Here is a 15,806-nt window from a genome sequence, read left to right on the forward strand (position 1 = left end):
TGTTTTGTAAGTTCACAACTATCACTACACACTTATTGTTTATGTATGTTTATATATGACTGACATAAATGATTTTTTTAAAGGAAAAAAAAAAGTTACCAAAAAAGACAAAGAAGCCAATAAGAAAACCCCCAAGCCCCAGTGATGAATGAGCACAGGCCATGAACACAAATGACAAGAAACGAAGGTACAAACTGCCAATAAACATGGAAGAGAGGTAACTTGCTGGTGACACACATATGCCATCAGGAGCAGTGGCCCAGGCCTGCTCAGCGCGGGCATGACCCCTGCAGCCGGGGGAGATCATCGCCAGGGCGGGGGCGGCAACGTGGACCCAGGCTGGGGACCCCTGGGGCCCGTCCTCTCGCTTCTGAGAAATCATCCCAAAGAAGCAGCTAGACACACAGACGGACTGATGTCCACAGACAGATGCCACGGATTTCCTCAAAGCAGCGACAACTCCAACCCAAAGAAAAGAACCTGGAAACAGCGTGAAAGTGCCACAGTACAAAGGCGCCTAAGGAAATGAAGCTGTTCCGGTGCAGGCCGCTAGGAAGGCAGGAAACACCACCCCCCGGAGAGGCGCTGACGTGGGAAACGCTCGTGACATGCTAAGTGGGAAAACTCAGATGCACAGTGGCACACGTCATGTGAGCAAAACACATGCAGATACATTTGAATAGATGCGTAGAAGACAAACGTTCAAAGCGGCTCTCTCTGCGTGGCAAAGAAAAAGTCACGGTTGGTTTCTGTTTTCTTCATTCTTTTTTAGGATGTTTGCTTTTCAACAGTGACCCTAAGTGCTACTTTATAAACGAGACATAAACAAAACTTAAAACGCAAGAGGCCGAGCAGCCCAGGCGGGGAGCCAGGCGAGGGGCCCTGGGGACAGGGCTTGCTTCCTTGGGCGCCGCGGGGAAGTCAAGCACTTACCGCTGCACCGAGCGGCCAACGCGGGGCCACGGGCACGTGATTTAGCTCCCAGGTGTCGAGCCATGTGGATGGGGAGGAGGGGACAGAAAAACACCATTTCTAGCCCCAGGAACAGCAGGGCCACCGCAAGGCAGCCAGGGGACCTCTGTGTCCCCAGCAGAGCCCAGGAGGAGACACAGCAGGGGGTCCCCAAGCGGGAAGGAACCGGAGCTCACCAAGGCCCATTCCCAACTGCCCCGACGCGGGGAGAAGGGCTTATTTCACGACGAGGAAAGTACCGGCACGGGCCAGGCGCGGGCCGGCCAAACCGCGGCGGTCCACGGCAGGGCCCGGTCATGCCAACGGACAGAACGGGCCTCGCCACTCTGCCCCGCTGACCTGCGGACCCCGCGGGGGCTCTGAGGCCACTAGCCAGCCCGGGAAGGAGCCCGCCCGGAGGCTCAGAGCCCAGGGCTGCGCAGAGCCGAGAACCCCAACGCTTTCGCCCACCTCCCGGCACCCGCCCCGAGCCCCGCTGCCCGCCCGGGGGTCTCCGTCGGCCACCACGGGCCTGGGGGCGCATGGGCAGGGCAGGGCCACGGCACAGGCGGCCGCCCACTCGGCAGTTTCCGAGGCCGTCAGCAGCCGGCCGGGCAGCCTCACGGCAGGCGGGCGGCCGGGCTGATTTGTTTTCCAGGATTGATTCCGTTTCTCCAGTGCCCCCTGGGGGAAGTGGTTGGACGACCCCGAGACCGCAGCCCGTCACCCCGGCCCGGGGATAGCCGCAGCCGGCGGCCGCAGGGTCACGGGGCAGAGGAAGTGGTCGGGTCCAGCAGCTGCCCGGCCCGCCCCCACGCGCCCCGAGTCGCCAGCAGGCGCCGACGCCCTCAGGAGCTCCCGGCCGGGTGCCCCCACCTGGAATCTGGGCTTCCATCTTCAGCTCCAGAACGGGGTGTCACTGCCCTGGCCAGGGCCAGGGGCGGCCAGTGCGCCGGCGGCTCCAGACCGTGCGCCCGGCCCCTCCCCTCACAGCCCCAGGTGGCGCCCCCCACCGCCCTCCCATTCCTACGTGGCACCGCCCCCATGGCCCTCCTCATCTACCCCCCCCCCGCAGCCCTCAGGATGACCGCCGAGCAGCTGCTCCCGGAAGAGGCAGTGCTGGCCAGTGGTTAGCGCAACTCCGCAGTGCAGTTTACCGAGTTCAAGAGCTTCCACGTTGATACGGAGCAGGCGGTCTATATTCCAGCTTCTCATACGTCCCAATAATGACCCTTTGAGACTTTTCTCCTGCAATTCTAAGCCCTTGGCACCAAGAGACCCGAGGGGCCACAGTTGCTCAGAGTCACGGCCACACAGCAGAGCCGAGGCCAGAACAGTGTCCAGGGCACGGCAAGGAGACAAGGGCAGGGCCCGCGACCCAGCGATGGCTCCCAACTGCGCCACGGCCCACGGCCCTCGCCGTGGCAAACGTCCCGAGGGCGGCGAGTGGCCGCGGGCGGCAGGAGGAGGAAGCAGCCAGAAGGCCATCTGGAGGCGGGGTGGACAACACACCTGCTCGGCTCTCAGGGGCAGGGAAGGCGCCTGGGAAGCCCAGGGCCTGCGCTGGGGCTCTGTATGGAGGCCGCCCGCATGGCGCGGCCAGAGCGGGGAGGCCGCCAGGCAGAGGGCCGTCTGGAAAGGTCCACCTGTCTCGACTGGAGCAGGGAGAGGTGGGAAAAGGGGAGAGGCTGGCAATGGAGCCTGGAGCCACCGGGCTCTGGTGACGGGCGGGTGGCCCAGCCCAGCACCGGCCGGGCCTCTCATCACCCCGGAGCCCGTGGCTGGTAGGGCAGAGGCCCAGGGGCCGTCGTGGAACCCAGGCAGGGAGCCTGCAGCATCACGGGGCCCGGGGAGGGCGGTGGGGCAGCGCCGCAGAGGGTGTGGCACCCCTGCACCAGGAGGCGCGGCCCTCCCACGAAATCTGGACACGACAAAGGGGAGCTGGAGCTGGGCATTGGGCACAGCAGGAGGGGGACCCCAACCAGCTGGGGTTGGGGGGACAAGGCCCACGGGGGGAGGGGGCACCAGACCCTAACTGCAGCCAGCGGACAGAGGGCACCCGCAGAGCTCCCCAGCCCCAGGTGGCGGCCGCCTGGATTTGTCCCCCAAACCGGGACAGTGGTTTTCTAAGAATGTGGTAGGTCCCCCCACTGACTTTTAGGTCATTAGGTCCCAAAGCTGGCGTTCAGGCCAAGAGCGAAACGGCCCGCGCCGCGTGGGTCCCTTCTAGGGCGTTCAGGAACGGGCAGAGCGGATCTGCAGCGACAAGTCAGGGCAGCGCTGCCTCTGCAGGGAGGAGGGGGACGCGGACTTGAAAGAGGCACCAGGGAACGTTCTGGGTGGGTGGCGAGGCTCTACATCAGGACTGGGGCGGTGGTTACGCACATGCGAGCAGCTGTTGACGCCAATCAAAACGCGTGCCTAAAACTGACGCGTTCCATCGTCTGCCGGTGACACCCCGGTGACTCTTAGCTCTCAGCGCTTGGGCTCGGGGCTCCGCTTCCCGGGGCACGGGCCTGGTTTTCTTGCTCTTACAAATGCACGGCCACCGGCTGAGAACGGCCACTGCTTTCTGCTGGCAAAGCCGGCGTCTCCCAAGGCCGGGCGGGCGCACCCCGTGAGCGCCTCCCCTTCCTTCCCTTTGACCTACTTCCCCGATAAGTGACAGGACAAGAGTGATGTGGGAACAAAAGCACCCGGCATTCCCAGCCCTCGCCAACGAGGGCCGCGCCGCTGACACGGCTACACCACCCAGACAGACACAGGGACGCGAGGGGCTTGGAGCTGGGCGGCCCCAGCTGTCAGTCTGCCGGCAGCCCCGACGGGGTCCGCTGCCCCCTGGCCGCCCTCAGCCCTCTGTGCCCACCACTCCTTTTTGTGTCCTGTCGCTGGTGACATCCAGTGAAGCTGCTTCCCGGCGAGGGCGGCCCCGTGGAGCACACGCTCCGCGCCAGTCGCCCGCCCTGGCGCTCGGGCACGGCCTCACCTGGGGATGGCAGGGCAGAGGGGATGGCCCGTCCCTCGAGGAACCGGGGGCTGCACGCTTGGGGCCTGGCGAGGCAGGAGGGCGCGTCGCCGCAAAAGCCCCCCGGCGATGAGGACCGAGGTCCTGCCTGATAGGGGGACAGACATCGAAACCGCGGGGCGTTTCCAGAAAGAGCGGACCTGAGAGGGCCGGGGGCTGGGAGGTGGCCGGCTGCCCGATGGGCCGGTCCCGGCGGCCGCGCTCCCAGGCGAGGCCCCGCGACTGCTGTTTTTAGCACATTCCACATAATTGGAAAAACGTGGGGGAAACCCAAGCCGGCCGAGCGCCTCCGTCCACTGCTGGGGAGAACTGTGAGGGGGGGCTGGGCAGGGGCCGAGGAGGGAGCAGGCAGGCGCCCCAGCCCAGCCCAGGCTGGGAGGCCCAAGCCGCAGGGCCGGGGGCGCAGCCTGGCCGGGAAGGGCGCGCTCTGTGCTCTCCATCTCAGGTCAAAGGGCAGCAAAGCGGCCACCCCCGGGGTCTCAGCGCTGGGCGGGAGGCGCCATCCACTGCCACCTCCTTCCTGGTCTAAGAACTTCTGGGGCCTCCTGGGAACTGCTCTGGGATGGGGCCAGGGTCGGGAGACGCTGTGCGACGGACGCTGCCGCCTCCCCACGACAGGAGAGGACACGCCAGGGGCTCCAAGGGACTCTGGGGCCTGCAGCGCTCTGGAGCCCAAAGGGGAAGAGGCAGAACGGGGTGCCGGGCAGGAAGGACAGGGGTCACTTTGCAGGTGGCCACACCATCGATCCCCCAACTACACAAAAGGGGTTCATTCATGCTCCCCATTTTACAAATGACGAGAGCCCGGCCTGGAGCTCGCCGTGACCAGGACGCCTCCCCCGTCTTGGGGGACGCCTGCGCCCCTGGGAAGGCCACCCCAGCCGTGCATGGGGATCCCCACATTGCCACCAGCCAGCTCAGCCTCTTTCTTGGGGAAGACATCGGCCGCTCACAGAGGTGGCGCTCGTTTGCTCAAAATCAGGGGCGAAACAGGATTCACGTCCCCAAAACGCCTTTGTGCAGCCAGCTCCGTGAGGCATCAAGTGCCCGGTGCCCACGGGGGAGGCCCAGGGATCCGCGGGTGGTGCCCGAGGCTCTGGCCACACACCGGCTCCCTCGGGCGCATGCGCAGCTGCGGAACCACAGCCGCTCGATTCGGTCCCTTCCCGGGGAGACTCCCATCGGTGGGTCTGGGCAGCGCCGAGGACCTTGTACTGGTCACTCAAGCCCGAGCAACCCCAGGCCCACCTCATCCCAGGTCAGCCTTCCTCCCCCAGGAAGGAATGCCACCCCTCCCACCCCACGCCGGGAGAGCCCATCTGGCCACATGCGGAGGACGGCCCTTCACGGCCACCCAGCTCCCCTTGACAGCACCCCAGCCTCGGCTCCGTTCGGGCAAATGATGCTCCTAGCATCAATGCATCTCAAGCTCTGGGTGGGTCCTTCTATCCTCTACTTTTTACAGATGAGGACACAGCAGCACAGAGAGGCCAAGGCATCATCCAAAGGTCACACAGCTGGGATGCTTTTTTTCCCCCCGTTACCTGCATGTCCTTCTACCCTGCAGGCCTTCCCTCTAGCAGGACCACCCGAGTCTGGAACGTGAGGCCGCTGTTCCTTCCTCGCCTGGCGCACGGGCCCTCGCCCTTTCCTTCCAGGTCCAGGGGGTCAAAAAGCAACCCTAGGGCCTCCTGGGCCCTCCCACCCCACACCCAGCCCTGGAAGGCCTCCCAGTGCTGCCAGCCCTTCCTGACCCCGGGTCGTCCACCAGGCCTTCGGTGGCGACGCCCAGCGGGGCTGAGCACTGCCCTCCCATCGCTTAGCTCTTGCATCGCCACTCGTTCCCTCCATCCATACCCCAGCACACGATGAGCAGCCAAAGCCACACTCCACAGGTAAGTTACGTCCGTCAAGGTACAAAACCACAGGCACACACAGACCCCACAGGCTGGAGACCAAGAGGAAGGAAAACGGCTGGGGCACTCGGGTGGCGGCACGGAGGCCTTTCAATAAAACATAAAAGGAACGAAACGCGGAGGACGGGAGATCCGCTTCCTAAAACAGCATGGTCCTTCTCTGTGAAATCTGAAGCCCACCTCTGCCGCGCCATAGGAGTCAAGTGGGACCACGCCTCACCCCCCAAACACGGTGAAAGTTCCTAAAGGACAAAATCCCTTTCTCACTCACCCCATATCCCTCTGCATGAACAAATACCGAAAGATAACCTAGAACCAACTCAGTTTTCCAGAAAGCCATCTTGGTAGCACACCCTTGAATTGCTAAGATGTTTCTAGGTTTCTCATGCCGTGAGAAGCTCGCCCCTGCCTCGGGGCCACCGTGCGTGCTGTTCCTTCTCACTGGAAGGGTGTTCACTACAATTTTGTTCTCTTCCTTCTTAGCCTCTGGGTCTCAGCTTAAATGGCGGCTCCTTGGAGAACCTCCCAACCTTTCCTTCCCAGGGAATGCGCCCCTGCGACCTCTGCCGCACCCCTCTCCATCTCAGCCCCTGGCCTGCATCTGCTGTCACTCTATGCAAACCTGCAATGGCCTTAGTAACTCGCCCGCTCGCTTCCTGCCTGGCACTGCCCCCCACTAGAACGTGAGGGGCAGGGGAGCAGGCGGGGCTCCTGCAAGGCTTTGTTCTCGGCTCCCGGCACGTGTGACTATTTGAGAAGGTTCTGGAATGCACATGCCCCGTCATTTTCAAATTTGCCGGGATGAGGTTTTCTTTTTAAAGTACCTGCCCCCACGGGCTGGCACCGCTTCCTCCTCTCCACCCTTGAGGCCTGGCTCTGATGACCCTTTGCCTCCCACCTCCGCCACACGGCCGTGGAAAGCCCCTGATGGCATATTTCTTCCCTGCCAGGGTCCAAATGGACACCCTGCAGAACATGCTGGAATTCAGGGCAGGAGGCCCAGGACCCTGCCCAGCCAGGACCAAGCACAGGGCATCAGCAATCAGCTCGACTCTCTCCCGGCCAGAGGCAGCAGTGCCGGGATGAGCTCCAGGAGCCTGCACGGCTTACCTTCTAGAACCTTCTCTCCCATCTGCTGTGTTGACCCCGGGTAAATTCCTTAGGCCCTGTTTTCATATCAGTAAAACAAGTAGTCGCTCTAACCCTGCAAGTCGCAGCTCCTCGAGGGTGTAAAACCCTGCATCTGCTTAGAGCCTTGGCCGGGGCACTCGTCTGGACCCCTGGCCCCGGGCCGGCCTTTCTCAGCAGCACCTCCGAGGTCAGTGGACGGCACGTGGCGGAGGGGCCGAGGAGCTGGGCTCCAAGACGCTCGCCCTTTCTAGACACTGAGCGATTGTTGGCGTGTACCACCCGACTTCCCCACCCGCCCCAGCCCTGTAACGTCAGCTCCAGGAGGGTTGCTCACTGTGGGGTCCCCCGCGCCGAGGAACAGCGGCTGGCATGCAGGAGGTACTCAGTGAGTACCTTTTGGATGAATGAACAAATGGGTGAGTGAATGAATGAAAGCGACACAGGGTGGTTTCTAAGACAAACTCCTGCTCGGGGTAGCTGGTGCCCCCTTTCCGAGAGCTGTGAGGCTGGGCTGGCCCCGTCCCTGGTTCTCATCTCAGAGAGTGGTGTGTCCTCTCGACGCTTTCCCGGCCACACAGGACGTCCGCGGTCACATGGGAAAGTAAGGCCCTGGGGGAGACTCCGCGACGGTCCCCTGCAGGGCCAGCACGCAGCCAGCCACTCCCGTGAATGGCCGTCTTCATTTCGATGTGCTGGCCGCAATGTGCAATGCTTAGGAAATAGGGGGACAGAGGGACAGACAGAATGATGTAACAAATGGGACACAAAGCTAATAGCTGGTAAACCTGGGTATCGGAATAGCGGACACGCTGGAGTTCTACTATGTATTGTTCTAGTTTGTTTCTGCAACTTTTCTATAAGTTGGCAATTATTTCAAAATAAAAGAGTTTTGAAAACTCATTAGAAGAATAAAAATATGCCCCGTTTGGGGAATGAGGAGGAGCGAACGCAGAGCTGGGAACCCCCTCGCCCAAGCACAGCCCTGCCAGGGAGCAGAGCCAGACCCCGCGACCTGGCCTGAGTACAGACCGCGGTCCCGTGAGAGCAGAGGGGTAGCGAAACACCCTCGCAGATGGGACCTCATGCGCCCCCAGGAGTCGGGGAGTCAGGACCCCTCATGCCAGCAGCCCGTGGGCAGAGGAAGGAAACGCCTCTCCCAGGCAGGGGCGCTGGGCGTGCTTCCAGGGCGCCGCTCGCTTGTGAGCCCGCAGCGGGAACTCCCACCCCAGGGAACGCACCGGCCAGGGCCCCCGTGCCTGCAGCCCTGCCTCCCTTTCCGACCCCCACCCTGGTGTCCCCGGCCCGGCCCCGTCACACTCCAGAAAACAGGAAGGACCCCTTCCAGGGACAGCTGCTTCCACAGGGCTCTTACAGCCAGTATCAGAGACAGACAGCACCCCTGCCGGGGGGCCAGCACCCCCTGAGGACAGGCCACACCCTGCAGGCGCACTTCCCAGGAGGGCCGGCCCCAAACCTGACACCCGGAGATGAAGACGCCCAGGCACAGAGGACAGGGTGACGCTCGGTACACAGTGAGAGTCCGTAAGCAGCCAGCGCCCGAAGTTAAGGGGAAGAGAGGAAAAAGTGGAAAGAGCGGAAGCCCACTCTTTCTGCCAAAAAAGCATGTGTGGCGGGGGGGAGAGGGAAATCCGCTTAACTCCACGAGTCCAGAAGAAAATTCTCGTGAAAGAACACGCAGGCAATCTAAACGCCCCAGGGCGTCATCGTGGCGCGAGCGCTCAACAGGAAAGGGAGACAAGGGTAAAAATGATCTTAAACTCCGGATCAACGTGGAAAGCGCTCTTGGAAAAGCAGAAGAGCAGTTGACGACACCAAAGCACGCAGCCGGCGAGGCTGGCCACCGGGCACCCCGCGCCAGGACGGGAAAGGGGCAGAAGAGGAAGATGCGTCCGTCAGGGAGGATGTCGGGGCACTGCTCGTTTCGGTGTCCTCTGATGCTGCTGGTCTTTTTCACAGTGAAAACAGCTTTTGTGCAATCATCAGTAACAGCACGCATTTACGCCCAGCACGTGGCTGCACGCCCGTCCAGGGGGACGTCACCGTGCGAAGGGGAGGGGGCGGGTACAGTGCCCAGGACCACCCGCCGTCCAGTGGCAGGGCCCCCGCTCCTCAAAGCCTCCGCTGACCACGCGGGGCTCCCCAACAGCTTCGGCACTCCTTTTAGGGGCCCCCACTCGGCCAGGCCCCCCCCAGCCCGAGTCCCACCTTACCTGCCTTACACGTCCTGCCGTCGCCCTGGAGCTGCACGCCCGTGGGGCAGGCGCACGCGTAGAAAGGCTCCCGCGGGGACAGCAAGCACAGGTGGGAGCAGCCGCCGTTGTCCTCCTCGCACTGCGTGTGGACTGCGGAAGCCAGGGTGGCGTGAGAGAATGTTCCGGAACAGGGCCTGCGACCGCCACCACCGCCGCCTGCCTCCCGCCACCCACTCCTGGTCCAGCATCCCGCCCGTGTGTGTCCCTGTGCCCAAACGCCCGCCTCTCTTGGCACCAGGGCCCTGTCCCACCAGCCACATGCCCGTCCTGTCTCAGGCCCACTGGGCCTCGCCAGCTGGTGTACAACTTCTCCAAAACTGTCCTGCCTGGAATGGGCGTCTTCCCCACCCCATACTCCCAAACTCTAGAACAAGCAAACCCTGTTCTCCCTCAAGGACCCTGGAGGGACACCTCCTCTGGGAAGCCCGCCCATGAGCTCCCCCACCCCAGCAGGGTCTCGGCACTCCCGGAGTGGTAAGGCCGGGGCGTCTGGAGCAGTAGCCAGCCTTGTCTCTGTGGCACGACCGAGCCCTGCAGGCTCTCGACAGGTCCTGATGACGGGGGGTGCCGGGTTGAGACTCCCAGGGGGCCAGCAAGATTTTCATTTCCCCAAACACTCATGACCCATGTGCAACTACATGGGTCAGATGCTGGCAGCTCACTGCACCCCAGGCAAGGCGGGGTGCTACCACACCCAACTGCTATCAGGAGCAGAACCTGGCGGGGGGGTGGTGCTTCCACCCTGCTAAGCCACCCACTCCTGCACTCACGCCGGTGGGCTGAGCCCACCTCCCCCGCGGTCAGCCCTGGGCCCTCGCCCCTAAATTCAAAGTTCAAACTTCTATCAATGCGTGGCCGGAAACGCCCATTCCCTGTCCCCAAGGAAGCGGGTGAGCCCAGGGCCCCGGCCCAGCCAACGCCTGCCACAGAGGCCCTGGAGTGCCGTGTTTTGAGCCTCTCACCAACAGGGACCCCACCAGGACCTGCAGGCCCCTTGGCTGGGGGCCCCTGACTTGGAGCCCACTTCTCACCAGTGAATACCCAAGTTGCTCTGCCTTCCCTGGGACTCCCACTGCCTCCCCTGGGGAGCGCTGGGGCGCGGGGACCCTGCCCGGGAGCGCCCCTGCCGGCTCGGCAGAGGAGGACTGTCCCCCGCCCGCCCTGCCAACCTGCCCCTCCACTCTAGCATGCACCCCCTTTGCTCCTCCACTGTACGAGTCGCCCCCCGGCCCCCCACCCTGGGCTCCTGCAGTGGGGAAAGAGGCCCTGGCCGGTGCCCAGGGCTGGGCGCTCCTGCCCGGGGAGGGCTCGGAGGGCACGTGCCGACCCGGGGCAGCAGCAGCGCGGGGCGGCCGGGAGCCGCGGGCGGGGCGCGGGCGGTGGGCGCACTCACGGTAAGGCTGCCGCTCCTGGCTGAGCACTTGGATGTCCATGGGCGAGTAGAGGGCGCCGAGGACCTCCTTCCTCTTCTCGCCAGTCCTCTTATTGCAGGCATGGATGGAGCGCGTCTGCCAGTCCGTCCAGTAGAGCGTGTCCCCGGACAGCGTCAGGGCGAACGGGTGCGTCAGGCTGCCCTCCACCACCTTCTGCCTGCGAGGGGGGAAGCCGGAGCGAGAAGCCGGCATCAGGGGGCTCTGAGCACCCCACGGCCCAGAGCCCAGTTCCCGGTGCACAGCCAGCTCTGAGAGCCACCCAGGTGCCCTGCTGACCAGCTGGCACTAAAGTGGACAGAAGCAGCTGCGGAAGCATTGAGTGAGATGGGGTGACGGCCCTGGGAGCCCCACACCCTCACCAACGTCCCCCGAGGCCTGGTGTAGCACGTGCGGGCACCCTGCAAACACAGCTGACCTCCAACTGCCCGTGACGGTGACAAGGGGGTCCCGGGACCACTCACAAACAGTAGGGCTGCAGGCCCACATCCCCCCGTCCACCCTGCCCCGAGGGTTGGGGCTTCTGGCAAAGCACCCCACAGGAAGAAGCCACACCTGGGCACAAAGCCGACGGCACACTGCCCCCTGCCCCCAGCCGTCCACCGGCCTGATGCACTTGCTTGTTCTCATAACGCCCGAAACGTCCACTTCCTGAGTGAATCAAACTTGGCACCCAGGCAAGAAAAAGCTTTCCTAACCACTGGCGAGGTCCAGCAAGTGAAAACTCATTCTTCATGAGACAGCGGATGCCGGCCGATGGAGCGTCATCTTACACGACTGGCAGCACGTGTGGGCATTTGCTTAATCCGCACACACGTCAACGCTCCGAGACGGGGGCTGAGGCTCGGGGTGCGCATTGCGTCCCAGGCCCCCAGTCAGCTTCTAGCAGAGAGTAAGCGCTCACGGGAGCGCACTGAATAAAGGAAACCTGGACACCGGCTCTGTTGTGCTGTGTCCTGCCGGCGCTGCCCCTTGCAGGTCACAGCAGCCAGAGGCCTGGGCATTTCCTCGGCCGGCGGCAGCCTTGGCAGCTTTGGGCCCGCAGGCCTGCCCACCCTCGCCTGCATCCCAGGACGGAACAGCGGGGTGCCCCCTTCCCTCTGGCCACGCCCCCTGCCGCCTCCTGGGCACAGCAGCCTTTGGTGAGCGCTTCCTGGCACTGAGCCCTTGCTGGACCCCCAGTTCAGGGGAGAGACGAGGCTGCGCTGGAGCACAGTCCCTTACCTGAAATTCTGAAATCCAAACAGCTCAAACCTGAAAAAGGTTTTGTGTACCTGAAAAAAACCTTTTTGTACCTGAAAAACCTGATCTGTGCGGCCGGGAGGCCATGCTGTCTTCTCAACCCCACTTAAAACAAATAAACTGCATTTTGCCACAGAAATGTTCAGATCGCAGCTGCTGCCCCAGACCCCCAGGTGGGACAGCCGGGGTGGTCTGTGCACCGCCCTGCTCTCAGTTCTGAATCAGGCCCCGGGGGCTTCGGGTGAGAGGCGGTGGAGCTGCTTTATAAAGGGGTGCCTGCGAGGCCCGAGGCGGCCTGCCCGAGGGAGGGGCCCCGAGGCGACCGGGGTGCAGCGAGAGCGGTGGGGGGAGAGGGGCCGCCCGGCAACACCCACCGGAAGGAGCCGTCCAGGTTGGCGCGGTGGATGAAGCTGAGCTTGGCGTCGGCCCAGTACAGCTTCTGCTCCTCCAGGTCGATGGTCAGCCCGTTGGGCCAGTAGATGTCCGAGTCCACGACGATCTTGCGGGTGCTGCCGTCCATGCCCGCCCGCTCGATCCGGGGCGTCTCCCCCCAGTCCGTCCAGTACATGTACCTAACGAGGATGGGCGGGGTCAGCTTGGCCTGCCGGGGGTCTGTTTACTGTTACCCAAACCAGACGCGAGAGAGAGAACCAGGAACCCGTCCCCATCCCACCCATCAGAGAGAACCGAGACGCCGGGCTGGGGTTCCTGTTTTGGGGGTTTGTTTCCCTAAGCATTTAGCAATACTATGTAATTTGTCAAACAGAGTTAGGCAATCCCAATATGCTGTTTCTAACTTGTTATCACTTAATATATCCTGGATACCTCCCTTTGTCCTAATAAAAATCTCCCTCATTCTTTTAATGGCAGTAGAGTATATACTGTACCATAAATTATTTAAACAGATTATCTAAATGCCCTGTAGCAGTTTGATATACTGAGAAATTCCAAAAATAGGTATCGGATTATGTTTGTAAACTGGTCTGTACCTGGGCGTGATTAAGTTATGATGAGGGCTTTGATTGGGCCACGTCACTAAAGCGTTGAGTCCCCGCCCCTTGGTGGATGGGGACTCACAGATAAAAGGCAGAGGACAGAGTTGGAGCTTTTGAAGTTGGAGTTTTGCTGTTGGAGTTCTAATGCTGGAGTCTTGAGCTGGAGCCCCAGGAAGTAAGCACACAGAGGAGCTTGGTTGTGAGGAAAGAGAAGCAAGCCCTGGGAAGAGAGGAACCCTGAGCCCAGAGAGAAGCAAGCCCTGGGAAGAGAGGAACCCAGGAAGCCTGAACCCTCACAGGCGTCGGCAGCCGTCTTGCTCCAACACGTGGCAAAAGACTTAGGTGAGGGACGTAATTTATGCTTTATGGCCTGGTAGCTGTAAGCTCCTAACCCAAATAAATACCCTTTGTAAAAGCCAAATGATTTCTGGTATTTTGCTTCAGCACCCCTTTGGCTGACTAATACATGCCCTGTTGGACATTTGGGTTATTTCTGTTTTGGGGCTACAATGAAAACACTGCCAACAAACCTCAGACAGGCAACTAAAAGCATGTAGGTAGGAGTGTGCCGAGATAAGCGCAGTCCTCCCTGGGTGGTGGGGTGTGGGCGATGGGTCTCTGCTTATCCACACACGCAAGTTCTCAACAAGAACCGAGGAACCCATGGCCTTGAGACACCAGCACAAACCCAGAAGCTTCTCTGATCTCCCTCCAACAAACCAAGACAAACCAAGGAGAGGGCCGCTCGACAGCAGGTCCCTTCTCCAGCTTCCACGGGGCGAGATGCCGCCGGGCGTGCGGGCTTGGAGGCTGCGGAGAAGCACCCTGCAGGAGGACAGGAGCGCAGGCGGCCCGGCTCCCCATGGATGAGCCACGACACTGAAGACAGCGCACTCACCTTCTTTTTATCTCCCTGGCTTCCTTCTCTGCAGGGTAGTGTGGTGGAGCCTGGAATTGTTTTGAAATTGTGGCAAAGTGTATGTAACATAAAATTTGCCATTTTAACCTTTTTTTTTAAATATTGATTTTTTATTTATTCATTTTAACCATTTTTAAGAGTACAAGTCAGTGGCATTACTCATAAGGTAGTACAACCATCTCCACTCTCTATTTCCAAACTTTCCATCACCCCAAACAGAAACTCTGTCCCCATTAAGCAATCACTCCCATCTGCCCTTCCCCAAGCCCCCGGGGAACCTCCCCTCTGCTTTCTGCACCTGTGAATTTGCATATCCCAGGTATCTCACAGGAGTGGAAGCAGGGTTTGTCCTTTTGCTCCTGGCTTATTGCACAGAATACGACGCCTTTCAGGCTTGTGTTGAGCCCATGTCAGAACATCATTGTTCTGTGGCCAAATAATATTCCATTTGCTTCCCCTGGGTACCTGCTGAGGAACAGGTGCGTTGCTCCCACCTTTTGGCACGGAGAATAATGCTGCGGGAACGCTGATGGCAACACCTGTCCAAGACCCTGCTCTCGGTCCTTTGGAGGCGCACCTTGGAGTGGCACTGCCAGCTCATCAGGGGACCACAGAGCCCTGCATGCCTCTCGGCCACCGCCCCAACTCCCTTCCCCCAGAGGCGGGCACGAGAGCCCGGCCTGGCCCATCGGCAAAGCCCAGTACCCTCGGCCACAGTGACAGCTTAGAGAGGGGCAGGGGTTCACGGCGGGCAACGGGGCCAGCCCTGGAGCCCCGCCCCCAGGAGCCACCTCGTGGGGAGGGTCTGCCCTGGGGTCCCCGCAGGAAACCCCGACCCAGTGCACCTGGGGCAGCCCCCCTCGGCGGCTCCTGCCTGGTCCTCTCAGGTGTGAAACGTCACCCCATTTCAGCAATCCTGAGCTGACGTCACCAGGTACCTGCACGGCTGTCGGGGACAGGGTACGGGGACACACAAGCCCACACGCCCGTGGGGGTCTCTGTCCACTGGGCATGGGAAACGGTACACAAGCTGCCCAAGGGGCCCTGTGCCCACAGGAGCCAGGGGGCCCAGGGACCACCCCCCTCCACGGACCCCGCCAACTGCGCAGAGGGGCACTGTTTCTGAGCCGGCTCCAGCGCCTGCCCTCCCAGGGGCCGCGATGAGATCAACAAGAACAGAGCTGTCTGGGCTTCCTACAAATGCACCCCTCCCCACGGGGCAGCCATCACCAAGACCCCCTCTTACCAGCCCCCAGGAGCGAGGTCACATCACATGGACACCCCTGCCAACGGCCTCGCTCAGGTGCGTCCTGGGAGAACTCGCCCCATGGGGAGTGGACCTGAGATTCCCTGGGAGCCCAGGGAGGCTGGCCAGTCTCGGCCCACAAGCACCAGGGGGCAGAATGTGGCCTGCTGGCTGCACTGGGGCCCAGCCGTCCGGGTACTGCTGGGAAGGGCAAAGGTCTGGGGGTGCCTTCCTGGCAGCCCACAGGGGGTGGCATGGCCCATCTGGCCGCCTCGTCCCGGCCGCCTTCCTCTCCCTGCGCCTCTCCCGCCCCAGCGGCCTGGGAAGAGCCCTCCCCCGCCCCCGCAGGTACGGTGGTGTTAGGAAAAGAAAAACCTCAGCGTGACCCGCACTAGCCTTCCCCAAACGTGCCACCCGCAGCTGAGGGAAAAGGTCGGAAAACGAGCAGGGTCAGGGACCTCCGCGTGGAGCATAATCCAAATTCCTTCGTCCGAGTCTCCTACCAGGGCCTGCTGGTTTCCTTAAATGGGGAGTTGGCAAGCCGGTCAGTTTGCAGAGACCGCTTGGCTTGGACACGCTCTGGCAAAGCCTTCATCGCTAACATGGGCCCAGCCAAATTCCACGGAGGAAAATCAACTTCCGAAGAAGAGCGCTGCAGCGCCGGCTTTCTGCGGCGGG

At 62.0% G+C, this 15,806-nt stretch overlaps 1 protein-coding gene across 1 annotated transcript in view; it reads right to left on the reverse strand.

The window, feature by feature from the left end:
• LRP5 (LDL receptor related protein 5) overlaps positions 1-15,806 on the reverse strand; it is a 124,813-nt gene that overhangs the window by 73,804 nt on the left and 35,203 nt on the right. The window contains exons 3-5 of the mRNA XM_058305069.1: positions 12,343-12,540; positions 10,690-10,886; positions 9,255-9,386 (exon numbers count right to left, since the gene is read on the reverse strand). Of these exons, the coding sequence (XP_058161052.1) occupies positions 9,255-9,386; positions 10,690-10,886; positions 12,343-12,540 (527 nt within the window). The remainder of the gene's footprint in view (positions 1-9,254; positions 9,387-10,689; positions 10,887-12,342; positions 12,541-15,806) is intronic.

The sequence above is a fragment of the Dasypus novemcinctus genome, chromosome 10, assembly GCF_030445035.2.
Source record: "Dasypus novemcinctus isolate mDasNov1 chromosome 10, mDasNov1.1.hap2, whole genome shotgun sequence".
Classification (NCBI taxonomy): Eukaryota; Metazoa; Chordata; class Mammalia; order Cingulata; family Dasypodidae; genus Dasypus; species Dasypus novemcinctus.